The sequence below is a fragment of the Antechinus flavipes genome, chromosome 2 (genome assembly GCF_016432865.1).
Source record: "Antechinus flavipes isolate AdamAnt ecotype Samford, QLD, Australia chromosome 2, AdamAnt_v2, whole genome shotgun sequence".
Lineage (NCBI taxonomy): Eukaryota > Metazoa > Chordata > Mammalia > Dasyuromorphia > Dasyuridae > Antechinus > Antechinus flavipes.
The window spans coordinates 20,371,699-20,399,515 of NC_067399.1; the positions used below are offsets into that span (position 1 = coordinate 20,371,699).

The 27,817-nt window shown below is 42.5% G+C and overlaps 3 protein-coding genes across 4 annotated transcripts; 2 read left to right on the forward strand and 1 right to left on the reverse strand.

The window, feature by feature from the left end:
- The first annotated feature begins 112 nt into the window (after nucleotides 1-112).
- LOC127547365 (C-type lectin domain family 4 member F-like) lies at nucleotides 113-12,497 on the forward strand. Its single transcript, XM_051974247.1, has 6 exons — nucleotides 113-312; nucleotides 4,996-5,103; nucleotides 7,712-8,212; nucleotides 8,837-8,988; nucleotides 10,117-10,229; nucleotides 11,785-12,497. The coding sequence occupies exons 1-6, from the start codon at nucleotides 192-194 to the stop codon at nucleotides 11,939-11,941; spliced, it is 1,152 nt and encodes a 383-aa protein (XP_051830207.1). The 5' UTR covers nucleotides 113-191; the 3' UTR covers nucleotides 11,942-12,497.
- Nucleotides 12,498-14,124: 1,627 nt separating this feature from the next.
- Nucleotides 14,125-18,122, forward strand: TPRKB (TP53RK binding protein). Of its 2 annotated transcripts, none has more exons than XM_051974248.1 (5): nucleotides 14,125-14,226; nucleotides 16,138-16,284; nucleotides 16,924-17,046; nucleotides 17,464-17,640; nucleotides 18,010-18,122. In XM_051974248.1, the coding sequence occupies exons 2-5, from the start codon at nucleotides 16,144-16,146 to the stop codon at nucleotides 18,094-18,096; spliced, it is 528 nt and encodes a 175-aa protein (XP_051830208.1). In that variant the 5' UTR covers nucleotides 14,125-14,226; nucleotides 16,138-16,143; the 3' UTR covers nucleotides 18,097-18,122. The 2 variants fall into 2 exon arrangements, with proteins under 2 accessions (XP_051830208.1, XP_051830209.1); XM_051974249.1 differs by lacking the exon at nucleotides 14,125-14,226 and adding an exon at nucleotides 14,488-15,495.
- Nucleotides 18,123-23,152: 5,030 nt separating this feature from the next.
- On the reverse strand, nucleotides 23,153-25,974 carry LOC127547368 (N-acetyltransferase 8-like). The gene is made up of 2 exons (XM_051974250.1): nucleotides 24,728-25,974; nucleotides 23,153-24,379 (listed from the first exon to the last, which is right to left on the reverse strand). Exon 2 carries the CDS (start codon nucleotides 24,366-24,368, stop codon nucleotides 23,682-23,684), a length of 687 nt encoding a protein of 228 aa, XP_051830210.1. The 5' UTR covers nucleotides 24,369-24,379; nucleotides 24,728-25,974; the 3' UTR covers nucleotides 23,153-23,681.
- Nucleotides 25,975-27,817: the final 1,843 nt, after the last annotated feature.

Below are 27,817 nucleotides of genomic sequence, written 5' to 3' on the forward strand. Positions count from 1 at the left end.
ACGGTCTAGCAGTTTCTAACAAGTCAGCATGGATCTAGGGTTAAGTGTCATCTGCAGACAGCACAGGGTCATAGGCCTATAGAAGCCAAAGGGATGTTGCAGCTTTATTTCTGTTTTCTGTTTATGGGGAGGAAACATTAAAAGATTCTTACAGAGTCCATCAATAAGAACAGGATTAAGAGCACTCAGCAATGAACAGCATAAACCAAGAAGACGTGGATAGAGAAGAACAAGAAGAAGACATGGAAGGCCAACAAAACCAAGAAGCTCATTTCAGTGCATTTAGCCAACGTATCTTCCTATGGCCCCGAGGTGAGCCTGCCAAACCCCCTGCCCTCAGCATTAGCTGCCCTTCCATTTCATCTTCCCTCAGACCCTCTTCTAAACAAAGCTTAGTTCAACTTATCTCACTACAGCTCCCTTGGCTACTAAAATCTTCATTTTCAGTTTAACCTGGATGTATTTTTCATTCATTCATTCATTCATCTATAGGTTGCCTCCATTAGAGTGTATACTCCTAGAGAGTAGGGGCTGTTTTTGCCTTTTTCTTTAACCCTCACACCTAACACAGTTCCTGGTACATAGTGAGTCCTTAATACATACTTATTGACTGACTTGTGTCTGTACATTTAGTCAGGGATGGGGGATGAATGGGTTATATGGAACCAGAGGACCAGTCCTACCTTTCTCCCTAGGGACCACTTGTGAATGGCACTCAGAAACTTCAGTCTGTGGTTTATTCCTTAAAGTCTGTCAGCCAAAAAGCATGTAAAGCACTAGCCACTGGTAGACAGAAGAAGAAAGTTAGATTTGAGCTAAGTCTTGAAGGAAGCCAAAGAATCTGAGAAGCATGGAGATTTACAGGGCAGAAGTATAGTGTCAGAAGTACAAAAATCTGGAAATAATAGTGTCATATATGAGGAACTGCAAGGAAACCAAAGTAGCTATATCATAGTGTATGTACCATCTCCCCTTGCCCAACCCCATCACCTTGCATTTGCTTCCTATATTTGTGTGTACACTAATTCGTGATAATGTAAATTTCTCAAAGGCAAGGATTTCCATTTTTCCTTCAGCCTCTATTCATAATCCTCACCCAAAACACAGAGCCTATTAAGAATTATCTTCATTAAATTCTTAAAACTGTGTAATATACAACCATCTGGAACTAGAAGATGAACATTGAGAATGGATAAAACACTTCCTTGAGATCTCTTCTGACTAGAGACTATTTTCTCACACTGACTTTGGATTCAGAAACAAGGATCTGCTGTACCAGTTGCCATCTTGGCCTCCATCTCCCTTTTCAGTTTAAGGTAGCAGCAGCAGCAGCAGCAGCAGCAGTAGCAGCCTGAATACCATATAATAATGTAGCATAAGTCTTGTGGTCTTTGATAAATACCTCCCCCCCCCCAAGAAAACTCCAAGAGTATCCATCTAAGGCACAATAATTGGTCTGTCCAGTTAGGAGTAAAGATCACTAAAAGATCCCATTCAGATCCTAAGTCTTTTCTCTTGGTTTCCAAGTCGGTTTTCTTTTCCTAACCTCCAAGACCTAACCCAATTCCTTCTTTTAAAGGTTCCTGACAATTGCAGAAATCTTGCCAGTCTTAAAAATTTTAGAATGTGGAATTCTTAGTTTTTTACATGCTTTTTGTTGCTTTCATTTAGTCTTTGATTTCCACTATTTTTGTTACTTTGGATTCTATCAATTTCTGTATTATTTGGCCACATTTTCTTTATTAGTTTTCAGCATTTATGTTTTTTCTCTATGTGTATATGTGTATATGTGTGTGAAAGTCTTATATATTTGTTTTGTTAATTTATTCATTTTTTTCTATTTTCTATTTAATTCTATTCTATTTCTATTCAAATTCCCTCCTCCTCCCACCTCTCCTCATCCATTACAAAGGAAAAACAAAATCCATTATAAATATGTAATCATGCAAAACAAATTTTTGCATTAGCCATGTCCAAAAAAGAAAGCTTCAGTCTTCACTCCGAGTCCATCAGCTTTATAGATGTAGATAGTATATTTAATCATGATTTTTTAAAATTGAAATTAGTCATTGTGCTAATTGGAGTTCCCAAGTCTTCCAAATATGATTATCTTTATATTTTATAAATTGTTCTCCTGGTTCTGCTCATTCATTTTGCCTCAGTTCACACAAGCCTTCCCTTCATTTCTTACAGAATAAGAGTATGCTATCTATGTGGAATTTTTGTACACATTAGTCTTTTTCCTCTGTCTTTGATCTCTTTAGGGTATAGAACTAATATTAGGTCAAAAGACATGCATGATTTAATAGCTTTGGGGGCATAGTTCCAAATTGCTTTCTAGAATGTTCAGATCAGTTTATATCTCCATCAGCAGGGCATCAAAGTCTCTATTTCTCCATGGTTTCTTTAAGCATGTCATTTTCTTTTAGTCAACTTAGGCAATCTGATCTGATTGGTGTAAAGCGGTATCTTAGAATTGTTTTAATTTGCATTTCCCTATTTGTGACTTAGACCATTTCTTTTTCGCATAGCTATTGATAGCTTGAATTTCTTCTTTTAAATAGAACCTATCCATATCCTTTGACCTTTTATCAACTGGAAAAAGGCTCTTATTTTGATAAATTTAACTTCGTTCACTACATTATCTATGAAATGAGACCTTTATCAAAAAAACTTGTTGCAAAGCTCCCTCCCCAATATTTTGCTTCTAATTTTAGCTATATTGGCTTTGTTTGTGCAAAACCTTTTTGATTTTTTTTTTATTCTGTCTGAGGCAATTGAGATTCAGTGACTTGCTCAGGGTCACACAGCTAAGAAGTGTTAAGTATCTGAAATCACATTTGAATTCAGGTTCCCCTGATTTCAGGACTGGTACTTTATCCACTACGCCACCTAGCTGCCCCCCTTTTGATTTTAAATTATAAAAATTGTCCATTTTGTTGCCCTAGGAAACTCTCATTTGGTTATGAACTGCTCTTCTGTTCATAGATCTGACAGATGATTTCTTCCATGAGCCTCTACTCTGCATATGAAGTCATCCTTTATGTCTAAATCATGTACTTATTTTCAGCTTATCTTGATATATAATATTAGTCTATATCTAATCCCTACTAACTTGTTTTTCAGTTTTCACAATAGTTTTTGTCAAATAATATGTTCTTACCCTGGGATTGTCAGCTTATCAAACAGTATTTTACTATGTTCATCTGCTTCTGTATTGCCTAACTAATCTATTCTATTGATTAACCTATGTCTTAACCAGGACCAAATTGTTTTGATAATTATAGCTTTGTAGCATAATTTGAAGCCTGGTACTATTAGGTCCCCCTTTTTCCTTTTTGTTTTTCATAGTTCTTTAATATTCTTGACCTTTGGTCTCACTAGTTAAGTTTTGCTTATTTTTTAGTTCCACAAATATCGACAAATAGTTGATACATTGTATCGACTCATGAGCTCAAGAGCAATTAATATTTCTCCAACTGTTTAAATCTGCATTTTTTTTTACATAAAGAGGGGTTTATAATTGTGTCCTTATAGTTCCTAAGGGTTTCTTGAAAATTAGACTTACAAGTACTTTTAAAATAGAATTTCTTTTTATTCTATCTGTATTTTATTGTTAATATATATAAAAGCTAAATATACTGCAACTTTGCTAAAGTTAAGCTCTAATCATTTGCATAAATTATATTTTTCTAAAATCATTTTTTCAATATTCTACATAATTTTGTAACTTTTCTTTCATTTTAATTAGAACAGGCTGAAATTTTATATTGAATTCATCTATTAATTTTTAAAACTCTAGTTTCTTTTATAATTCATTAATCTTTTCCTTCTGTGGTTGTTCAGTCATTTCTAACTCTTCATGACACTATGGACCAAACTGTCCATGAGGTTTTCTTTTGGCAAAGAAACTGCAATAATTCACTAATTTTTTCCTCCAGCGAATTAAAACAAACAGAAACCACACAGTTAATCTGAGACTAGATTTGAAGTAGGTTTTTTTTTTTTTTTTTTGCCTCCAGGCTCAGCTCTCTAATCAATGAGCCACCTAATTGCCTCCATCTTTTCCTTTAAAATTTAAATTACATTGTTAGGGCAAGATATATAAATGTTGACATATTGATACTCAATGGTTCCTTATAATTTCATTGTCATGTTTTTCTCTGTTAATGGATTTTTAATCTAAAGTTATCTTTTTATGAAATTATTTCAATTTTTATTGACTTATCTTCTTCCATTTTTGCTGATAATAGACCTCTCATTAGGGATGCCACCCTATTTTTCTTTAGTAAAATGTCCTTCATCTCTATCATCTTCATTTCTTTTAGTGTTTATTATACTACCTTGTGCTAGATGTAATTTTTTTAGGACTCAGTTTATGTTTTGGCTCTTTTTTGTCTTCCCAGCACTTAATTCAGTGCTTGACACATAACAAATGCTTTTTGATTGGATTTCCTTTTGGTATCTTGTCTTCAAAGTGTTCAAATCTCTACAATATTTGTTAGTCAACTTGGGGGTTTCCTTTTTTCTTAATTTTTTGTTTCCATGTTTTGCTCTATTTTTGCCAACAATAAGTCAAAAAGTTTTTATTGAGTACTTACTATAGCCCAGGAATTATGTTAAGCATTGATAATACAAAGAATTGTCTGCCCACATCGTGTGCCATAAAGGCAATCTGATTGACACAAGAAGTAAATCACCAAGTACAAACATACAGGATGAGAGGAACTATTCTCTTTTGGAGTGTGTGTGTGTGTGTGTGTGTGTGTGTGTAGGAAGGCTTACCCCTCTTTCACTTTATTCCTTTATTTACAGCATTTTTTATCTGTCCTTGGTTGAGAAGGAGGTAAGGGTTCTGATTAAGGTACTGAGTGGCTTCTAACTGCCATCTTGCCAAAGGGATATTTTAGCTGGATTTTCCAAGAAGAAAACTGACTTTTATGGCAGTTAGATGTGAAATATTTAAATCTTTTAGACATTGATCTTATCTTTCAGGGTTGTTCTCCAAGAAAGAAGCACCTTCATTCTTCAGGAAGCCAAAGATAATCAGAGGCAGTATGATATTTCTGGCTGTGTTCTCCTTCCTTATGTTCCTCATTGTGTGTAAGTTTTCCTGCAGTCCCAAAGCATATTTCACACTGACCTTAATTTTTAGAATGCAGACCTCCTTTCCACCTCCAATGTACCTCAGGATAGACTTCTTTCTGGTTTTCTGGGCCCATGGGCAAACAAGGCTGTCCCCAGTTCCCAGACCCAACTCTAGTGCCTCAGGAAATTTGTATAATGCCCATCACCAGGAAATCCAATATAGTCTCACAGGTCAGGTGGGCTTACCCCATGTCTATAGCAGCCAGGCTATGTCCCCATATTAACCCTTAACTCTTTAAGTGGAGCAGTTGTTTCTTTTCCCCTCTTGCCCCCAACTCTCTCCCACATTTCAGAGCTTTTAGGGTTCTAATGTTGTAAATATCAAGTTTGCAGAATCTGAGATCTCTAGAGTAGTAGATTCCAGAATCTAACTTAGTCAACAAGCATGTTATTCCATGCCCTATGCTAAGCATTGATGAGATAGAGGCAAAAATATTATCCCTACTTTCAAGATCATATTTTAATAGATGAGATAAAATGAAAATAATAATAAAAGACATATATACCAGATATACTGTAGAAGGAAAGGAATAGAAGGAAAAGCTCTGGGGGCGGGCAGAAAAGAACTGGAGACATGGGGTTGTGCAACAATAACACCCAATGGCCATTATTGGAGTCAAAATTGGCGAGTAGCTGCCACACTGAGATTCAACAGGAGGAGTGACCTCTAGTCACCTTTAAATCACCAGAAGCCCTGGAGGTATTATCCGATCAGGTCAGTATATGGGCATGAAAACTGCGTCTGTGTGGCCTGTTAGCCTGGTGATTCAGTGGACACCATCCAACAGGATGGACAAAGTTTCAGGATCTGAGGAAAACAGCACATCTTCATTTATAGAAAAGGTCCTAAACCATCCCAGATGCCTTCATACACCTGTCCTAGGCACTCTATATGACATTTGTAGTTTCTGTAGAGGCTCAGGTTCAGCACACAATCAGCTGTTTCAAAACAATTGGCTTTGAAGATGTGGTACACTGTCACCAGGTGAAAGAAAAAGTATCTCAGTCACAACAACACTTATAAGTCACCTTTGGGAGTCTTAAGAATGAATTAAAAAGCATTAGTAAACATATACTATGTGTCGGGTTAAGGGCTGGGGACATAAACACAAGCAAGCAAAGCAGTTTCTTACCTCAAAGACATTATGTTCCACTCACAAAGGTGAGAAAAGATAGAGGGATTGTATGCCATGTGTGGCCTGGCTTAAATGACTCCAGTAATGTAGGATCACCTGGATGTTGGGCACGAGGAGATAAAGGCTCGCCTATCGAAGCCTGGGGTTCCAGGGGAAGAGTCCAACTTCTCTTGGTCGTTGTGATTCTTCCCAGCGGTGTCCCTTTTCCAACCTCATGATCTTTTCCCACTTCCTCCAGATCCCCAAATGCTCAGCAAGGTAACAGACATTCAGACTTCCATCCAGACGCTGACTGAAATTTTGGAGACGGCTCGTCCTCAAGCCCAGATGATGAGTTCTCGTTTGGGAAATGTCAATGCTGAGATCCAGATGTTAAAAAAAGATCTCCAAAATGTCAGTTAGTCAACAAGCATGTTATTCCATGCCCTATGCTAAGCATTGATGAGATAGAGGCAAAAATATTATCCCTACTTTCAAGATCATATTTTAATAGATGAGATAAAATGAAAATAATAATAAAAGACATATATACCAGATATACTGTAGAAGGAAAGGAATAGAAGGAAAAGCTCTGGGGGCGGGCAGAAAAGAACTGGAGACATGGGGTTGTGCAACAATAACACCCAATGGCCATTATTGGAGTCAAAATTGGCGAGTAGCTGCCACACTGAGATTCAACAGGAGGAGTGACCTCTAGTCACCTTTAAATCACCAGAAGCCCTGGAGGTATTATCCGATCAGGTCAGTATATGGGCATGAAAACTGAGTCTGTGTGGCCTGTTAGCCTGGTGATTCAGTGGACACCATCCAACAGGGTGGACAAAGTTTCAGGATCTGAGGAAAACAGCACATCTTCATTTATAGAAAGGGTCCTAAACCATCCCAGATGCCCAAGGGTTACTCATACACCTGTCCTGGGCACTCTATATGACATTTGTAGTTTCTGTAGAGGCTCAGGTTCAGCACACAATCAGCTGTTTCAAAAGAATTGGCTTTGAAGATGTGGTACACTATCACCAGGTGAAAGAAAAAGTATCTCAGTCACAACAACACTTATAAGTCACCTTTGGGAGTCTTAAGAATGAATTAAAAAGCATTAGTAAACATATACTATGTATGGGGCATGGAGTTAAGGGCCGGGGACATAAACACAAGCAAGCAAGGCAATTTCTTACCTCAAAGACATTATGTTCCACTCTCTAATGACAAAGGTGAGAAAAGAAAGGAGAGGGGTTGTACGCCATGTGTGGCCTGGCTTAAATGACCCCGGTAATGTAGGATCACCTGGATATTGGGCACGAGGAGATAAAGGCTCGCCTATCGAAGCCTGGGGTTCTAGGGGAAGAGTCCAACTTCTCTTGGTCATTGTGATTCTTCTCAGCGGTGTCCCTTTTTCCAACCTCATGATCTTTTCCCACTTCCTCCAGATCCCCAAATGCTCAGCAAGGTAACAGACATTCAGACTTCCATCCAGACGCTGACTGAAATTTTGGAGACGGCTCGTCCTCAAGCCCAGATGATGAGTTCTCGTTTGGGAAATGTCAATGCTGAGATCCAGATGTTAAAAAAAGATCTCCAAAATGTCAGTTCTGAGAGCCAAAGGGCAAACAGCAATCTAAAGAATGCCAGTGATGAGGTCCAAATATTAAAAAGGGGGCTGGAAAATGCCAATGTTCAGACCCAGATGGCAAACAGCAATCTGAAGAGTGCCAGTGATGAAATAAAAAAATTAAAGGAATCTTTGGAAAACACAAATGCTTTCCATTCTGAGGCCCAGAGGTTAAGTAGTGGTTTGGAGAAAGCAAATGGAGAAATACAGAAGATAATGGAAAGCCTGGTAAACACCAGTAGCCTAAAAGATGAAGTCCAAGGCTTAAGACAGCAACTGGAGAATCTCACAGCACAACAGCAGCAGCAAAGCCATCAGAGTGAGTAACAGTGACAACGGCTTTTATCACAGAGGGCTTCTGAGGGCCCATGCTTCTGGGCATAGGATTTAGAGATAACAGGGACCTTCTCTGAGATCATTCTCTCCTTTGCTGCACAGATTAGGAACCTGAGGCCAGATCTGCTATTCTGCCATTAAAGATTCATCCCTTTGGGTTAAACTCAAATGTCTTTGGGAGGTAGCTCATCCTACAGAGAAATGGCCAACACACTCAGCCATGAATCATAAGCCACATTTTTGTCATGGAAAAAAGCATCCCATCAATAGTTATAGCAGGTGGACAGAGTTCAGAGACTCAGGTTCCAGGCCTAACTAGCTTGGATCTTGGGCAGATCACAATCTTTCTTACCTTACTCAGTTTCCTTACCTACAAGACACAAATTCCAGCCCTGTTGACCTCCCCAGTGCTGAGAAACAAGTAAGGACACAGATTCAAAAGTCCCTTAGAAAATGTTTGAGATTTAGCCCCTTATCTCACCACGGCTCCACCCGGCCAATCGTGAGGCTGCCTAGGATGTCAGCCCTCAGGGAGGGTGGCAAAGCCAGTTTATGCCTTTTCAGAAGTTCCTAATTCCCTTTATTATCCTGATCCTTCCGCTCCTAGATTCTCTTCTGCAACTAATCATCCAAGGCTGGTACTTCTACAAGGGGAAGGCATACTACTTTTCAGAGACCCAAAAGACTTGGGATGAGGCTGAGGAGTTCTGTGTGGCCCACAATTCTCATCTGGCCTCCGTGACCTCAGATGACGAACAGGTCTGTGTTCTCGCCAAGGACCCTAAAGAATAATGGTGACAGAATAGGGATTGGAGGGGAGGGGAAGAGGGTAAGAAACAGGATGGACAACCACTTGTGCCTTAGGAAATATGGTGACAGTCAAAGTAGGGAGACAAGACTCACTCAAATGAGGTAAAGGAATCAATTAATCAGAAACATGTAATGTTTCCAAAATCCAAGGCCCTTAGAATACAAAATTAAAAGCAAAATGGTCCCTGACCTTGAGGAGCTTACATTAAGTTGGGGGAAATAATACATATCTAGGTAAAACAGAGTGATTTTAGTGAGAGAGAAAAAGACCGATGATAAAATGTCAAATGTTTTCCCCCACTTCAAATGAATTAGATGCTAAGGTTAACCTGGAAAAGAGCAAGGCATCTTAAATCCAGAGGAGAGGGAGAGCATTCCAGGTACCTGAGCAGTCAGTACCAAGGACAGAGACATCTCAGGTCCTAATTCATGCTGTCCTTCAATTGTTTTTGTGCCAAATTTATTCACTCCTTGAGAGCCATAACTGTTTGATCCTAGGGTTTGATTATCCTAGTATCGCGAGAGCTTAATATTTTGGGGGCTCAAGTGAATTTATGATCCTAATAGCGCTGCCATGGCTTGGGCATGTTATGTCATTATCTTATGAAAGACAAAGTATTACTATTCACTATGTAATCACAAGCAACAGAATTCATAATGGCATTTCTCCTTTTCATGCTCTAAAGGACCTAAAGGATTTTTGGAAGAGGGGCATATTGTCTGTGCATGGGCAGTCACTCAGAGGAACAAATTATAGAGAACCAAGTTCTGTAATCAGCTTAGCCCAAGATGAAATGGGCAAGTGTGAATAGAGCTTGAGTTCTAGGAGTGAAGGGGAAATCAGGAAAGTATCATGGGAGGGAACTGGAAAAAGAGCAAAGAAGCAAGAAAGATTGACAGAGACAGAGACAGAAAGGTGGGAAGTGCAGAGGGAAGGTGGGAGAGTGAGAAGAATGAATAGATGAACAGACATTTCCTCCTTTTGTCTTTAGAGGCTACTCTTGGGCAATGGAAAATCTCACCCATTAGACACATATGCCCATGACAATCCCGTTCTCTGCTAATTCTCCTCTGTAGGAATTTCTGAGTAAGAGGACAAATGGAGTATATCATTGGATTGGGCTGACTGACAAAGACACTGAAGGAACCTGGCACTGGGTGGATGGGACTCCGTATAATGAGAACAAAGTGTAAGTGAGATGACTTTCCCTGCTCCAGAGCTTCCCAGTTTTTCCATCCCAAAGCCAGGTCAGGGAGATCTAAATCCCAGAGTTGGAAGAGAGAGAGGCTATCTAGATCAACACAGGTTTGGACAAGAAGTCTTTATTAAGAAGCATTTATTAAGTGCCTACTACATGATGGCACATATTAAGTGTCTACTAGGAGACAGGTAGGTGGCTCAGTAGATAAGAGAGCTAGGTCTGGGGTTAAGAAAACCTGAGTTCAAATCCAAATCAGACATTGGCTGTGGGACCCTGTCCAACTCATTCCAGTCTCTTTGCCCCAGTTTGCTCATCTATAAAATGAGCAGAAGAAAATGGCAAGCTACTCCGGTATCTTTACCAAGAAAACTCCATGGACAGTGTGGTCCAAGGGGTCACAATGAGACACGATTGAACAGCAACAATATGTTGGACACTGTGCTAAGCAATGTAGATGCAAGGACAGAAATGAAAGTTCCTGCCCTTGAGGAGTTGATGTTCTAGAGGAAGAGAACACATGTAAACACTTGAACAGAAACAAAGCACATACAACACAATATGAATATGTACTAAGGCAGAGAGAGAAAGGCCTGGCCTTGTGCCTAGAAGGTGAAGGCCCTTTGTTGCTCCATCATGCCCAACTCATCCTGACCCCATTGGAGGGGTCTTCTTGGCAATGTACTGGCGTGGTTGGCCTCTCTAGCTGCCCAACAGTGAAGGCCCTTTGGACAGCAATTCACTGATAAATGCTGTCACTGGGGAGTAGCTCTGGATCCTCTCCAGGACTCAGTCTTCCAGAAGGCAGCCTTCAAAATGCTGGTTGGACAGGAAGGATTGAGGGTTTCAGCAGAACCACTTCAGGACAGGGAGTTGTTTCTAACCCTGGACTGCTGTTCTCTTTCTATAAAGTGCAGAAACTTTTCTATCAGTTATCATGTCAAATTTTGAGCTAGAAGGCACTTGAAGGATTATCTGGTCCAACCTCTTTATTCTACAGTGTAGGCAACTGAGGCCTGCTGCAAAGGCCTGCTGCAACCTCTTCCCCTTGTTGCCCAACTCTTCATGAAGCTTCCTCCCAATCCACAGTCATAACTGACCTTCCTCAAACCTCAAATAGTATTTTGTTGGGAAACTCTTGAGACATTCTTAAAAGAGGGCCAAAGTGGGAAAGGACCTGAAAGGTCACCTGCTCCTACTCCTCTTGTTATACAGATGAAGAGACAGAGGAAGGTCAGGCAGAGGCTAAAGGGAGAGCAGTATTCAGGGCAGTAACTTCCCCCTCACACCAGCTGTCTTTCTAACAGGCTCTATTATAGTTAATCATCGGCATTTGTTTAGCCTCAATGTGTGCGTCACCAAAACAGTGAGGCAATGGGCTCAGAGATAAAGTGACTTGGCCAGGGTCTCATAGTAATGATCAGTTTGGGATTCGGCCCCAGGTCTTCCTGGTTTTGAGCTCAGCAGCCCAGCTTGATCCACTGTAGGAAAAGTGTCCACAAGGACATACAGATTACTCATGGCCTGGGGCTGTTCTTCTCAACAGGTTTTGGAATAACAACCAGCCGGACAACTGGCAGTATGGGAAGGGCCTGAGTGAGGACTGTGTCCACATTGAGGTGAAGTGGAATGACATGCTCTGTGACAAACCTTACCGCTGGATATGTAAGAGGGTGACAGGCCTACCTGAGCAGCGCCCATAGCCTCCACCTGCCCCTATCCTGCCTTCACAGAGCCATGAAATATCTAGGGACGCTTCAGACTCTGCCTCTTCCATCCATACCTAGATCTCCTTCCTTCTCAGCACTAGACACTGGTCTGAATCCCCCATCCTCTGAGACCCTGCTCAAGCCTCTAGTGTCCTGGGGCAATTTCTAGGGTCATTTTGACCACATGGGACTCTCCCTGCGGCAAGCCTCAAGCTCTTGGTCAGCACCTCACATGGCTCCCTAAAGGAGACCAGGCCCAGCTCCACTTTAATCCCCAGCCATCTTCTTGAAGGCTTCCTCCTTACATAGGCGTCCAATTCTTTCCAGCTGTTATGAAACGTGGCTACTGAAAAAAGGATATCAAACTGCCCCCATAATGCTCTATTCACTATATATCTTTCCAAACTAAAGTCTCTTAACCTGGCCACCACTCCGTATTAGTGAGATTTCTCCTTGTCAGAATGTAGGACAGTCCGCTCTTTTGTATTCCCAGCTCTAAGCCCCGTGTTGGGCACATAGAACCCTTTAATAAATGCATTTCATTCTTTGATTTTGTAGCATTTATTAACAATCACAATATCTTCTCTGCTTAAAGACAATGGGACACAGTTTAAAAAACAACTATAAAATACCTGAATTCAAGTCTAGCCCAATTAAGTTGTATGACCTTGGGGCAAGCCATCTCATCACAATGAGCTTCAGGTTTCCCATCTGAATAACGGTATTTTAAAAGAGGAGTTATCGTCAGAAAAAAAGATAATAGTTTTGGCTTTTGAGTTTAAGAAGTCTAGAAGACATTTTGAGATATGTAAGAAGCAAGTGACTTATTACTTGAGACATGAGACTGGAGGTCAGCTGTGAGGTTAAGGAAAAGTAGATTTGAGAATCATCAGCAGAGATAATTAAGTTAAATTAATTAAATCCATGAGATTTGATGAGATGACCAAGGACAATATTATCAGGAGAGCCTGGAGGTGGGACATGAAATGGTCAAACATCCAAAGAAGAGCCAAGCATGGATCAGACAGACAGAAGGAGACTTCAGTTATCCCAGAAACCTGGGGAGAAATATACAGAAGAGGGGGCAGAGAAGTGACCTCTTAGATTTGACCTTGAAGAGGTCATTAGCAACTTGAGTGGCAGTTTCAGCTGAATTCGGTAAGAAGCCAGACTGTAGAGTTAACAAGAGGGGGAAAGAGGGAAGACGGCCTTCTCAAGGTTTACACAAAGGACGTATGGGGCGATTTCTAGGAGTGAGTTTTGTCTTTATTTGTCAGGATGGAGGAGATCCAGGCAGTAAGGTAGCAGCCAGTTAACAGCAAAGGGGTGAAGATTAATGAGTGGAAGAGGACAGACAGTGATCTTTTAGACAAGATGGAAGGGATTGCTTATGCAAGGAGAATGGTCACCCTTCAAGTGAGGGCAGAAGGCATCCGGGCCACGTGGTCCCAGAGGGGATGAGAGGCGGCCTCTGCAAATGGTCTGTTCTTTTCAGTAAGATCTAAAAGATGGAGCCCTGTGCCAAACGTATGAAAAGATGTGGAAAAGCTGCTAGGGTAAAAGTGAGTTAAGTGGGGGAAGTACAAGGTGGAAGTGGGCAGGACTCATCTTCCTGAGCTCCAATCCAGCTCGGGGCCCGGCCCAAGTTATCTCAGTTTCTCCTTCTGTAAAATGAGCCGGAGAAGGGAAAGGTCAGTCACTATCCTTGGCTAAGCAACTCTCCGGAGATCTGTCCGCAAGCATCTATTAAGCGCCCGCCGTATGCCAGGCCATGACCCGAGTGCAGCCGACACAATCAGGCCCCTCTCCGAGGGACTCATACTCAGCGCGGGGAGAGAAGGGGGTCGGCCCGTAAATGGCCACAAATGAAATGCGGACCGACCCAGAGGCCGCGGAGCACGGGGCAAGCTCCCCCAAGGCGTGGGGCTGAGCACACAGCCGGTGCTTAATCAGTGCTCGCTCAATACGCGGGGAGGCTCCACAGAAGGGGAAGTGGAGGCCCCGAGAAGCGGCGTTTCCAGCGGAGGGAAAGCACGGGGACGCGTCCCGGACTTGCTTCAGGTGTGCAGGCAGGTCTTGGGAATCTCGCAGGAGGCGCCCCGGAAGAACTAGACCGCTAGCGCACGGAAGCCGGAAGCTAGCGCGCGAAGGGAACAGAAGCCGAAGGGCAGGAAGTGGTCCCGAGGGCGCATGCGTGAGCGCCGGAAGTTGTGAGGAAGGAACAGGGCGCCATTTCCGACAGGAAAGGCGGCTTTCAGTGGGGAAGGAATCGGATCTGTGTAAGTGCTTTCTGATTAGAGTGGTACCAGAGGCTAGGGAACGGGGATCAGAGCCGACTCAGACCCGGCCGAAGCGCCTGGCGTTCTGGGTCCAGGAATGGCTAGAAGCCGGCAGGAGGCCGCGGAGACGCTCGGCGTCGGACGTGACGTCACGACGTCGGGTTTCTGGAGGCGAGCCAGAGGCTATCATTGGTGGCTTGCGGGGAGTTGTGCGGGTGGGGTCAAGGCGGGGAGGTTTCGGGGCGGTCCCCGGAGCGTCCTCTGAAATCCTCATCTTCCTGTTTTTGTTTACTCTGTGATCCCTGAATGAATAAGTGAATGAGCGAATTAATGAAACCATCGATGAAGTTATCATTAAAGTGGATATAAAACGTTCGAGTCCGGCCTCAGCTACCTAACCAGTTATGCGGCCCTGGACAAATCCCTAATCTCTCAGTTTCTGGGAAGTGGGTGTGTGTGAGAATGGACCAGGCGGAGGAAGCTGGCCCAGATCCGGGAGACGCGCGTCCCCTTCGGCCCCTGACATCAGGTGGTCTGCTTAACCTTTGCCTGTCTCATCTGCGCAATGGCGATAACAACGAGAATTACCCCGGGGACCAGGAGAGTAGCTAGTGTGTGAAGCACTAACTGGAGGGAATAGCCCCTGGTAACTGGGAGGACATTGAGTGCACATAGCGCCAGGTGCCAGTTACTGTCTCTGAGTACTAGGAGGCACAGAGAAAACAGCCCCTGCCCCTAGTGCAGCAGAAAGTGTGTGCGTGACTCCAGGATATGTCCGTCAGAACCGCCTGTTCTCAGGGGAGACCGGACAAGCGTCGGAGAAATGTAGGCCCCGTGGGTCCCAGGCCGCAGTTAGGACAGCACGTGGATGGGCCCCAGAGCCTTCTGGGGACTTGGTGTCTGCTGTGGCTTCCGCTCCTGGGCCTCTGTCCTCCCTCCTCCCGTGAGCTCCTGCGTAATTCTGGCGCACCTCAGTAGCTCTGGGGCTTCTCCTGCCCCCCGAGAAAGGCCTTGAGAAGTCGATGAATCAGACAGAAAATCATCATTTTTGTGCCCTGTACAGAGCAGGATAATAGCAGCCGAGTGCATCGAGGTTTCCAGAACACTTTGCACGCAATCACCTTTGCTGTCAGCCCCTGGCGGAGGCCCGCGGGCGGGGTGAGGCTCACTGTCGGTTCTCTGAAGTCCCTCCTAACGTGGAGGGTCCAGAGCTGGCTGGGCGCGGACAACGAGAGGAGCAAGAATTGGCTGTTTTATCATTGCTTTGAGGTTTGCAAAGAGCTTAGGAATGCCTCAGGAGGGAGGGGAGTTTGGCAAATGGAAAAGGCAAGAGACCTGGCAGCGGAGGACAAGCCAGCGGGCACTGAGTGTGCCGGGCCCTGTGCCAAGTACGGTCCGGAGAAGCCCAAGGCAGGCCCTGCCTTCCGGGAACAGAATCCATAGAGTAGGACAAATGGGAGGAAACAAGGAAGAGACGGGCTGAATCGGAGATGATGAATAGAAGGGGAGGCTCTTGGATTAGAGCCCGGCTGTGCCATCCACGGGACCTTGGGCACCATTTTACAAATGAGGAAATTGGGGCTCACATGAGGTGATTCTCAGCAGGAATCTGTACCCAAACACTCCTGACTCCCACGTTGGGCTCCACTTCTTAACGCCACAGTTTATAGATTTTTCTTTCACTGCTTTAACTAACTTTACATAACCCCGATATCTTTTACTGTATATACACAAGATAACCCAGGTCTTAAAGAAGCATGACTCAAATTACCCTCATCCAGGGAAGCTAATTAAAGGTTAGGGTTTTGAGATTGAGGGAAGGGGCACAAGCCTCTCATTTGTGCCTATAATATTCTATGGTAAATTTTTAAAAATAATAATTCTCTAAGTTTTTTTTTTTGTCTACCACAGTGAAAAATGCAATTTACCTCTCAATTGGACTTATTTCCTGACTGCACGGTGACGCTTCTCCTGTTTCGTAATGTCAAAAATGCTGGAGATTTAAGAAAAAAGGCCATGGAAGGTAACCTCAGTGGGGCATTAATTAACGCTACCATGGTAAGTATATCCTTTTAGAATGAATGAATAATTTATGTTACCGCCCCATTTTATTGCAGTATGTATTATGGAAGCAACTTTAAGGGTAGCCTAAAATTCTTCTAATTTTAGACACATTAGAAAGCGAACTCTTGGTCCCAAATGTGCAATTAACTTATGAAAGGAAAACAAAAAGAAAGTCGCAGGCCTAAAAGAGCATCTCTTTGAAAAAGGAAAGAAATTGACTTTAAAAGTGATGTTATCATATTAACATATGTAAATTTTTAAATATTTCCATTCAAATAAAGTTATTTTATTTATTTTCATCATCTCTATGTGTTTTTTTTATTGTCATCCTGAAGTCATAGGTCAGAGTCAGATTGGGAAGAGAAAAATGAACCCCCACTCTCTGAACCAGTATGGTAATGGGGGGGAGGGATACACAGCCAGATTTTGCTGACTTTGTCCTTGGGGAGTTAATCAAACTATGACTTGGGAGTCGGGAGACCTGGGGACTCTGCGGCTAACTCTTGAGTGGCCCCTTCTGGGCTTCTTATCTTCAGAATAAGAGGCTTCCCACCCCTCCCCCCACTTCTCAGTTCAGGGGCTCAGGCTTCTCAGGCAGAGGCAAGTCCTCAGCCTGTCCTTCCTCCTCCGTAGGTTCTCGACCCATTTCAGATCCTCACAGCAGCCAACAAAGCCGTCCATCTCCAGAAGCTTGGGAAAATGAAGACCAGGACTCTGTGCACGGAAATTATCTTCAACCTCTCCCCGAACAACAGTGTAAGGGCACTTTACTCACTGACTCCTGCAGACCCTCATCCCCTTCCTTCCAAGTTGGAGATTGAGCCCACCCAGACCTGGTAAAAGGTTATGATCCGAAAGGTGGAAAGGAGACCTGCAGGCCACATCCAAGTCTGTTCCACTGCAGGCAGGCAGGCCAGGCCTCAACAGTAAAATAAACTGAGTTATTAAACTGATGAGTTTGCTGTGCCCATGACACTGGTAGAAAAGTAAAGGCAAGCCACAACTTTCAGTGTCATTTAACCATGCTGTTTTAAGTGGGAAAGACTCTTGTCTCTTGCCCTAGGCAACAATCTCCCTTCCCGCTGTCCAAGAATTGTTTATGTCACTGTTATTGTAAGTGCTTGTTCGTGGCAACTTGGAAGATCTGATGGAGCCTTTTTTCTTTCATGGCAGATTTCAGAGGCCTTGAAGAAGTTTGGCATCTCCGACAGTGACACTTCAGTTTTAATTGCTTGTGTCGAAGAAGGAGAAAAACAGATGAATCCAGAAGATCTGATATCTCAGGTGGATGGTGATCAGGTTTCCCTCGACATACTTCCAGAAATAACAGATATCACCAAAGTTAAAAAGGTTTGAGGAATCTGTGTTTTTAGATTGAAAGTGACGGGATGGAAAGAGTTTATTTTGTTACTTTTGGCTTGATCAGAAAGTTCGCCTCTGGATCCAGAGGTGGAAATACATATTTCCTTAAGCTTTTTCAAGGCAATTTAACTTTGGGCAGCATCGAGTAGAGAACTGTGGGAAAATCACTTGAGAAATTTTTCTAGATTCACAAGCGAGAAATATTGGCACTGCCTATTTTCCATATTCTTTTCATTGTCTACTCTTGAAATATTTGACAGCTTCCTTAATAGAAAGTGATGACAATGAGTTTCTTTTGATTCTGTATGATTTAGTCATGCCAAATGTTAATCTGCCATATGTGATTTATTTTTACAGATATACAAATTAACTTCCAAAGAAGAAAAGATTGGGACATTATTAGAAAGTATCATTTGCAGAATGGCAACTAAAGATGTTTTGTGAAATTAAAAAAAAAAAGAATCAAGAAATGTTTTTAGTATTATTTTATATTTTATATATTTGTTTAAAATTTAAACACAAAATAGAAAAAGAAAAAAAGGGAGGAAAAAACTGTCATGTGCCTTGCAGAACATAAGAGAGGATTCAAAATATATACACACGCAGACACATACATACATACATAGACATAGTACATGTACATAGATCTTTTTTTTTTTTAATAACTTTTTATTGATAGAACTCATGCCAAGGTAATTTTTTACAACATTATCCCTTGCATTCACTTCTGTTCCGATTTTTCCCCTCCCTCCCTCCACCCCCTCCCCCGGATGGCAAGCAGTCCTTTACATGTTGAATAGGTTACAGTATATCCTGGATACAATATACGTGTGCAGAACCGAACAGTTTTCTTGTTGCACAGGGAGAATTGAATTCAGAAGGTATAAATAATCCGGGAAGAAAAACAAAAATGCAAGCAGTTTATATTCATCTCTCAGTGTTCTTTCTTTGGGTGTAGCTGCTTCTGCCCATCTTTGATCAATTGAAACTGAATTAGCTCTCTTTATCGAAGAGATCCACTTCCATCACAATACATGTGCGTATATCCATACATACATCTAAAACCATGTAGATGTATTGTACTTTTTTTCTCTTTTGATCTAATCTTTTTTAACTTTGACTTTGAGATTAATGATTACTACCCCTACTTTTTTTTTCCTAATAAATCTATTCCTGATCATTGTTATTACCTTTTGTACATTGTAGGTATCTTTTGTTTCCTATCCCTGCTACTTTACTTCTATCTGCTAACCTGCCTTGTTATTATTTAATCTTTCCCTACTCTATGCATTCCTCCCTTGTCTTCTTCCCCTGCCCTTTTCTTTCCTTTTTGTCCCGTTCCCATTATTCTACATACCTTATCCCACTTCTCTTATTCTACACACCCATCTATACCTTGCCTTCTCCTGTTCCCTTCCCCTTTTATTTGTTTATAAATTTTGAAAGTTTTATGTATGGTGTATGTGTTTGTGTGTGTATACATATATCCTAGTATTCTAGCCTAGCAGTTTTGTATTATTTATGGAAGAAATCTGGAGAGCTTGGAATTTTCTGACCTATTTTGTCATCTACCCAGAATCCTCTCTTTGAGCATTATTTTAATGATAATTTTTTGTACTTTTACTTACAGAAGTCATGACAGGTAAATTCTCCAATAGAGTCTTCTTCTGTCAATCTCTTTGAAGAATGAAGGCTTTGCTAATTATACACTGTCCTTTCCTCACAGCCTGGCAAGGCTTGGAGCAAGGGATAGTATTGAACCAGCATCAGTCGGGAAGAGATCTCCATCAGGCATAGAAGCTGGAAGGGAGATGGGCTGCACTTGGAGTTGGGAAACCAGGGTTTGAATCCTGCCCCCAGCTCCAGTTGTGTGAGGGAGTCAGGCAGTGTAGGGTTCAGTAACTTAACCAGAGTCACAAGTAGTGAGTCAAGGTTTGAACTTAGGTCTTCCTGATTCCAAGACTAACATGTTAACTCCTAAGAAAACAAGTGCTTGGGGTGTTTTTTTTGTGTGCATGGCCAAGCTTGTTTAGAAGCCTAGGCTTAGGGAAGGCCAAGCTTAGGGAAAGAAGAAATGGGGAGAGGAAATAGGAATGGCAGCGATACTCTTGTAAGACAAAAGTATCTGACTTTAATTTTGGTTTGTTGAGAGAAAGATAAACAGAATAAGCTTTTGAGTAAAACACTGCTACTGACCAACTTTATTAGATTCTTGATTAATATCCCATATTGAAACTTCCCTAAATAATAACTATTTGAATCCAAAATTATGATCTGCAGAGTATAGTTAAAATACCTAGAAACTAAATTCCCAAGATATAAGATCTGTGCTTACAAATTTTATTACATCATGATTAATGATTCATGAGAAGCCATTTCTCAGCATTCAAAGAAATGTTTTCATCTAGTTCTTTTGGTTGAATTTGGACAGCTTTATCCCAATTCAACATTTTGTTAATATTAAAAAACCATCATTACATCTTTTTAAGATGTAAAAACACAAAATTGTGAAACAGTTTCAGAAAGATGCAAGGAGATGTAGTCATTTTCTTCACTAAATCAATATTCTTTATCTTGTTTTGATTCTGAGAAACGAAGCCACATATCATCATGCCAGGAAACCAGGTCTGCCAAGAATTGCCAGCTGCTGCTTGGCTCCTCCATCAGGACCAGAGGGTTTGACCTTCAGTAAGACAAAGAGAAGGGGGGCCTTTCACAAGTACAGGAGCCCAGGAGAAGGCTCCAGATCTCTAGGAATAAGCCAGTCAGCATCAGGCTGATGAGGAGGACCACAGGGACTGAGAAAAAGTAGGGTGTGAGAAATTATGTTCCTGCTCTAGGCAGTTATTGATCCAGATGTTCTCCCTTATGCTGCTTTTCTCTTTAATCTGGGGGAGGGACCTCTTCTAAAATGCTTGTTTTTGTTACCATATACAAGTAACTTAACATTTCAGGGCCTCAGTTTTCTCTTCTATAGAATGAACATCTTGGTGCTGTCTGCCTTGGAAGGGAAAAAGATTTTCCAGATCTCAAAAACTGTATAGAAATCTGAGCTGTCATTGTCTTTATTATAAGGAATTTTATACATTCCCATCCACCCCTACACACACACACACACACACACACACACACACACACACACACACATGCATATCAGTATCAGATGGTTCCCTTCTCTAGAGCTGAGTAGGAAGGAAACAGTTTGGAACTCAAAAAACACCTTAAAACTTTAAAAAACAAAAAAAAATTTTAATCATGTTTCTTCATTTGTAAAATAGGAATATCAATGCTTTCCAGGAGCTACCTCACTGACTTAGGAGACTCAACTGCAGAAAGTCTATGAAGCACTTTGTACATTTTAAAGCAATTAATATCATTATCCAAGGTCCCACAAGGGCTGTGCAGCAGAACCTGTATTCGAATGCAGGCCCTCACAGTGACTCCTGGATGTAAATATAAAAACCAAAAAAACAATGACCTTAAATGCTATGATATGGTAAAGAACAAGCTGGTCCCAAAGAAACACTATGAGAAGTCCCATGCTTTTGCAGAAGTAGGGGTCTCTGGGTATAAAACACTGCAAATATCTTTTGGGGAGGGGCTAGATATTCAATTTGGCTATGTTTTTCTCTTAATTTAAAAAATTATGGTCAAAGGATATGAATAATTTTCAGATAAATAAATTAAAGCCATTTCTAGTCATATGAAAAAATGCTAAATCACTGTTGATCAGAGAAATGCAAATTAAGACAACTCTGAGATACCACTACACACCTCTCAGATTGGCTTAAGTTAACAGGAAAAGATAATGATAGATGTTGGAGGGGATGTGGGAAAAGTGGGACACTGATACATTGTTGGTGGAATTGTGAACTGATCCAACCATTCTCAAGCACAATTTGGAACTATGCCCAAAGGATTATCAAACTGTGCATATCCAACAATGTCTCCACTGGGCTTGTATCCCAAAGAAATCATAAAAAAGAGAAAAGGACCCACATGTGCAAAAATGTTTGTGGCAGCTCTCTTTGTAGTGGCAAGAAACTGGAAACTGAGTGGATGCCCATAAGTGAGAGAATGGCTGAATAAGTTATGGTATATGAAAGTAATGGAATATTATTGTTCTGTAAGAAATAATCAGCAGGATGATTTCAGAGAGGCCTGGAGAGTCTTACATGAGCTGATGCTGAGTGAAGTGAGTAGAATCAAGAAAATAACAATGCTACCACAAGATTGCACTATGATCAATTCTGATGGACGGGGCTCTTTTTGACAAATTTTGTTTGGGCCAATTCCAATAGACTTGGGATGAAAAGTGCCATTTGCATCCAGAGAGAGGACTGTGGAGATTGAATGTGGATCACAGCATAGTATTTTCACCATTTTATTATCGTTTGGTTTTTTCCCTCAATTTTTTCCCTCATTGATCTGATTTTTCTTGTGCAGGAAGATAATTGTGGAAATATTTATAGAAGAATTGTACATGTTTAACATACATTGGATTAATTGCTGACTAGGGGATGGGGTGGGGGAGATGAGAGGGAGAAAATTTTAGAATATAAGATTTTGCAAAGTGAATGTTGAAAACTACATGGAAAATAAAAATTATTATTTTGCTGAGGCAATTGGGGTTAAGGGATTTGCCCAAGATCACACAGCTAGGAAACTTTAAATATCTGAAGTAACATTTGAACTCAGGTCCTCCTGAATTTGGGGCTTGTGCTTTATCCACTGCACCACCTAGCTGCCCCCAAACTATTATTTTTTTAAATTATTTTAAGGATTCTCTGAGACAAGGAAAAGATTGAGTGGGAATCAAGGTAATAGGAAAGTGAAACAATTAAAAACTTATTTAAAAAGCAAGAAAATTTAAAGTAATATGAGGATGGAGAGACAACATATGAGATTTACAAAGAGTTGGTTTGTTTTGTCTTTGGAGTAAGTGCCCCTTAGATCAGGCTTTAAGCAGTAAGGTGTGACAGATGTTTAACACCTGGCTCTCCAAAGCTAAAAAAAAAAAGTACTTTGGACACACTTTTAAGTTTAGTGAATAGCATTAACATTTTCTCTGCCCCGTTTAAAAATCAAAACAAGTAACAAAACAACAAATCAAGCCCTGCCTTACTAGTTAGCGATTTCTGAGGTATAAATCCCCACTGAAAATATCATTTCTCAGCCTTTACAAAAACCCTCTAGCCCTCGCCTGAGTAAAGGTCACACAGCACCCACCACCGTGTCTCATTTGAACCCTTAGTCCCTCGCTCTAGGCTCATCACAAGCCTGAAGAATCCTCACTGTATCCAACCCAAAGCTCTCATCCCTTACGTGATCAAGCTTGAGGTCTTCTGTGTATAAGGATTCACAGCAAACACTTATCCCGAGTGTTTCTACTCCTGTTCCCTGATGTCTACACAGCTCCCACTTGAGCAAGACCTCAAAACACTTAAAATACGATCGTTCAGCCCCTCCCACGCATTTGTATTTTAATAAAAACCACTCCTTCTCTAAGGTTGCCCCCAGCCTAGAAGCAAGTTTTCATTTGTTTATTTAATATTTTCCCCATTACATTCAAAACAATTTTTTACATTTGTTTTTAATATTTTTGAGTTTTAGATCATCCTCATCCTCAATTAAGAAACCCCGTGTGAAGTTGTGCAAAACATTTCCCTAAAAGTCAAGTTGTGAAAGAAAGCCTAGATCTCCCACCCTGATAAAAAATAATGAAAATAAAAATCCTCAAGAAAAAGTAAGTTAAAATTGGGAGCTACAGAGAGTGCATCGTTCCCTCTCTGGGCAGGGACAGCATTTGTCATTGAAGTCCTACAGAGCAGTGGTGGAGGATTGTACCAGCGAGAAGTCACTGACAGTCGGGCGTCCAGAACGGCTGTTACTCGGAGTAACTTTGTTCACAGAGGACTTTGCAGGCAGGAGCCCTTTTGCAGAAGAAGAAGCCGTCCGTGGCTCGGGGTCAGTCAGCAGCCCTGACTGATCAGTGATTGGCCGCCGGCCAGAAAGCCGCGGCGGACCTCTCAGGACGCCAGGGGCAAGGCGTATTGGTAATGCGCTAAGGAAATGGTTACTGGGGACCAGGTGGGGCCGGTCAGCGTTTCGTGGGACTTCCCGAAGCCCAGGCTCTCGTACAGTTTCCTGGCGGGGGCGTTCAGGCTGGCGGTGGTCAGCACCACTCCGCCGTAGCCCCGGGCCCGCGCGAAGCGAAGCACGGTCCGGACCAAGTCCTTGGCCACTCCCCGGCCGCGGTGCTCCCGGCGCACGGACAGGTGCAGCAGCTCCAGCTGACCCCGGTCCGGGGCTTCTGGCGCCGGGCGGGCGCACACCAGGCCCACCGCCCCGCCCCCTGACTCGGCCACCCAGAAACAGGACCCTGGGTCGCTGAGGTAGGTGGCCCCGATGTCCCTCATGTCCGTGTGCAACGTGTGGTCCACGTAGCAAGAGGAAGGATACCTGGCGAGCAGCCACAGCGTGGGCAGGAGGGCCAGGAGAGCCAGCAGAGGCGGGAGGAGGGAGCCGGAGCCCAGGAGCAGCGCCCCCGGGCCCCCCAGCAGCAGCAGGAAGCCCGGGGGCCGTTTCAGCAGATGCCAGAAGTGAGCGGCCACCTGCTCCAGCATCCCCTCGGCGAATATGGCCCTCACCGCGGCCCAGTCTTGGTCCCGGTACCTCCGGATCTGGCAGGGAGCCATCCCAGCTTCCTTTCCCATGTAGCGAGTGGCTGTGGATGAAATCCAAGGGAGCCTATTCCCGCTCCCTCCTGCCTGCCTTAATCACCCCATCTTTCCTCCCCAGCCCCCTCCTGCCTCCGAACCCCAGAGAGAACGTTCCCTGAGGGAAGGGCCAAGGGGTTCAGCCCTGAGCTGCTCCAGGTGGCCCAGGCCCCTCACACTTCCCCCCCCCCCACCCACCGGAGTTACTTAAGGGGCAGATGCTGCTGGAGGAGAGAGACAGAACTTCCCTCTCAGACCCATCCGGGACCCTCTTCCCGGAAGGGAATGGCCGCCCAGGCCCCCGACTCCAGGCAGAGGATGTCCCCGGAGAAGATGCCCTTCCCCGCTCCCCTCACCTGGGCTTCAGCCCGTCCCGCGGTGGCTGAGGAGCTGCCGGCCGGACCAGTCTAGAGCCAAGTCTGCCGATCCTTTCTGGCCACTCCCCAGCGTCTCTATGGGAACTCCCCAGGAAGCCTGGCAGAGGACAGAGGCTTTCTTGTGCAGGAAGTCTCGGGGGCAGCGGGGTCCCCCTCACTCTCTGGGGCTATTGGCCCTACTTGCTTCCTTCATAGTGGGTCATTTCAAACAAAGAAAAAAACACAATAAACTATGGGGAAATTCTTCAATATTGACAAAAGATCGACCAAAGAGAGCTCTCTATTATTTCATTTCTTAATTGTTTTAAACATTTTATTGAATATTATAAATGACCATGGGGTAGCGAGATGGTACAAGGAATAGAGTGCCAGGCCTGGAGGCAGGAAAACTCACCTCCCTGAGTACAAATCCCACCTCACACAGTCACTAGCAGTATGACCCTAGGTCACTTAACCCTGTTTGCCTCAGTTTCCTAATATGTAAAATGAGCTGGAAAAGGAAATGGCAAACCACTCCAGTATCATTGCCAAGAAAATCCCAAATGGGGTCACAAAGATTTAAACAGGACTGAAAATAAACAAATGCAGGATCATAAATCTCTATTTCAATTTAATTCTTAGGAGCAACATGAGCTAGTGGGTAAGAGTCCTGTGTTTGGAATCAAGGAATCTTGGATTCAAATGCTGGATGACCCCTGGCAAGTCAATTACCCTTTAAATGCATCTCAGAACAGAAGAGATATTCTGAGACAAGTCCCAAGAAAATGTCAGCTCTTACCCAAGTTCTTCCAATCCCTGACCACCTACAGACATGTGGATATAGTCTACGGTTTTATTACACAAATATTTCCAGTAAACCAAACTTCACCTCAATCACGAAGGAACCGGGGGTGCTTTTGGTGAAGGTCACTATAAATGTTAAGTTAGACAGAAAGTCCCACCTCTCTCTAGGTGTTAAGAACTTTCTAACTGGGGGCTTAGAGTGATTAAAACTGAACTCTTAATTTTTCACCTAAAACGGAAGCCAGACTATCATATCATTTCTTGGGTTTAAAATGAACTGATTATTCCAACAGAGGATCACAAATCCCTCTCAGCATCGTCCTGGTTTGGGATCCTGTTTCTCTGGGGCTCCTGGTCTACTCCTGGGAGACAGCAAACTGATGATGGGAGGGTTTGGCAAGGATGGATATCTGATCTAAGGATGACCACTGCTTCCTGAGAGAGAAGCCCATCCCAGAGCCTTTTCTCACTGTTGCCAACATCCGCATCCCACAAAAACTTTCTTGCAAGCAGTCAGCGGCTGCCATCTTCATCAGTGGGACAGACACAGGCAGAGCATCATCTGGGTGAGAAGGACAAAGCACAATGTGGGTCCCTGCTCCCATGGAGCAGGATGATCCCAACTCCCTCAGTCTGATGCACAATATTATGTGGGAGAGGAGCGGTGGCTAATCCCAGAGAGCCATTGTTGTGAGAGACCCGGTAATGATGGGGAGCACTAAGCATGGCCTGGGAGTTATGTGAAATGTGTGAGACTGGAGGGATGGAGTTATCTTTCATTCCCCTTCCAAGGCGTCAACCCTACGGCATCATATAAACTAGGAGGACTAGATAGGTCCTTGAGGGAGCCGGAGTCCAGCTCTCTGTAACTCTTAAGTGTTTTCCTCTCCCAAAGGGAGTGTAGGCCTTAGAGTAGCCTCCTCTGACTCCTTGGGGCTGGAAAGGTTTCTGTTGCATATCTAGTCATAATCAAACAGTACTTAGTTCCATTACCTTCTCCATTTTTGCCTGATATTATCCATTTGGAACACTGTCTAGACCCATGGGAGAGATGTATTCATGGGCTCAAATGTGAGTTCTTTCTGCCTGACATTTTCTCATTGAGGTGAACAATGCCATTCTGTACTCTATCTACTGTTAGTATGAATATTCAAAGGGAAGCTAACAACAGTGTGCTGGTAAATGTTTAACAAGTGGCTTTCTGGGGTAAGGGTGTACCTTTTTTAGTTTAATCTGCATCGTTAAAATTTTCTCCCTCACTTTCTTAAGTCTAGGCAATCCACAAAACAATAAATCATGTCCTGATTTGTAAGGTTTGCTGATTTAGGGGGTGTCAATACTCATGCACTGAAAATTTAACAATCAGCTGGTAGGAGTCATAGGAGATAATTTTGACACACCCCTGAAAGTAGAGTCTTTTTAATTTCATTTTATCTTATGTTTTCTGCAGAAACTTTTACATGAGAAAAAATATGATGTTTCTAGGGGGAAAAAAGGAGGAAGAGCTAAAGGGAAATGATTTGTGAGAAGCCCCATGTTCTCTCCTTCCTCCAGATATACACACACACCACACATCCAGACACTCATTTCCCACCCTGAACACACACACACACACACACACACTCCTATACACACTGAATTTAGTCGTCTTTGTGAACAAGGAGCATTTGATTCTGGGCCACAGGTCATTTCTCGGGGATTTTTCTTGGTGCAAAGTATCTGAGATTTGCAAAACAAACAAAAGATAGGTTCAAATGGAGTTTTAACAAATCCTAAATAATGAGTGAGTCAAAGAACAAATCATTGAAGATATTAATAGTTATATAAAAATGATAATGATAAAACAGCTTGCCAAAATTTCTAAGAAATAGCTAAAGCAATTGGGGCATGGGGAAGGAAGAAGGATTATACTATTAAAATATACCTTAACAAAATAAAAAGGAAGAGGATTAATGACCTAAAAATATGCATTTTTAGAAAGCCAACAAGTAAACATAAAATAAACACAAAAGAAGATATATTTGAGGAATTGAAGGTTTTAGAATAGCAAGTGGTTAATTTTTGGAATTGAGTGAATCATATTGATTCCATCTTGTGATTCAGTTCTAAATTCAATTCTGATTCAAGCCCAGTTCCCTTTCTATTCAATAAGTTTAGTTCAAATTCTGTCTTATCAGGAAACTTTATTCCAGTTGTGGGAATTGGAAGAAAACCTTATTGTATTGTTTGAAGGTACCCCCATATATCTAAGAAACTGGATCACTTCTATTTGTTATATAGAAGCCA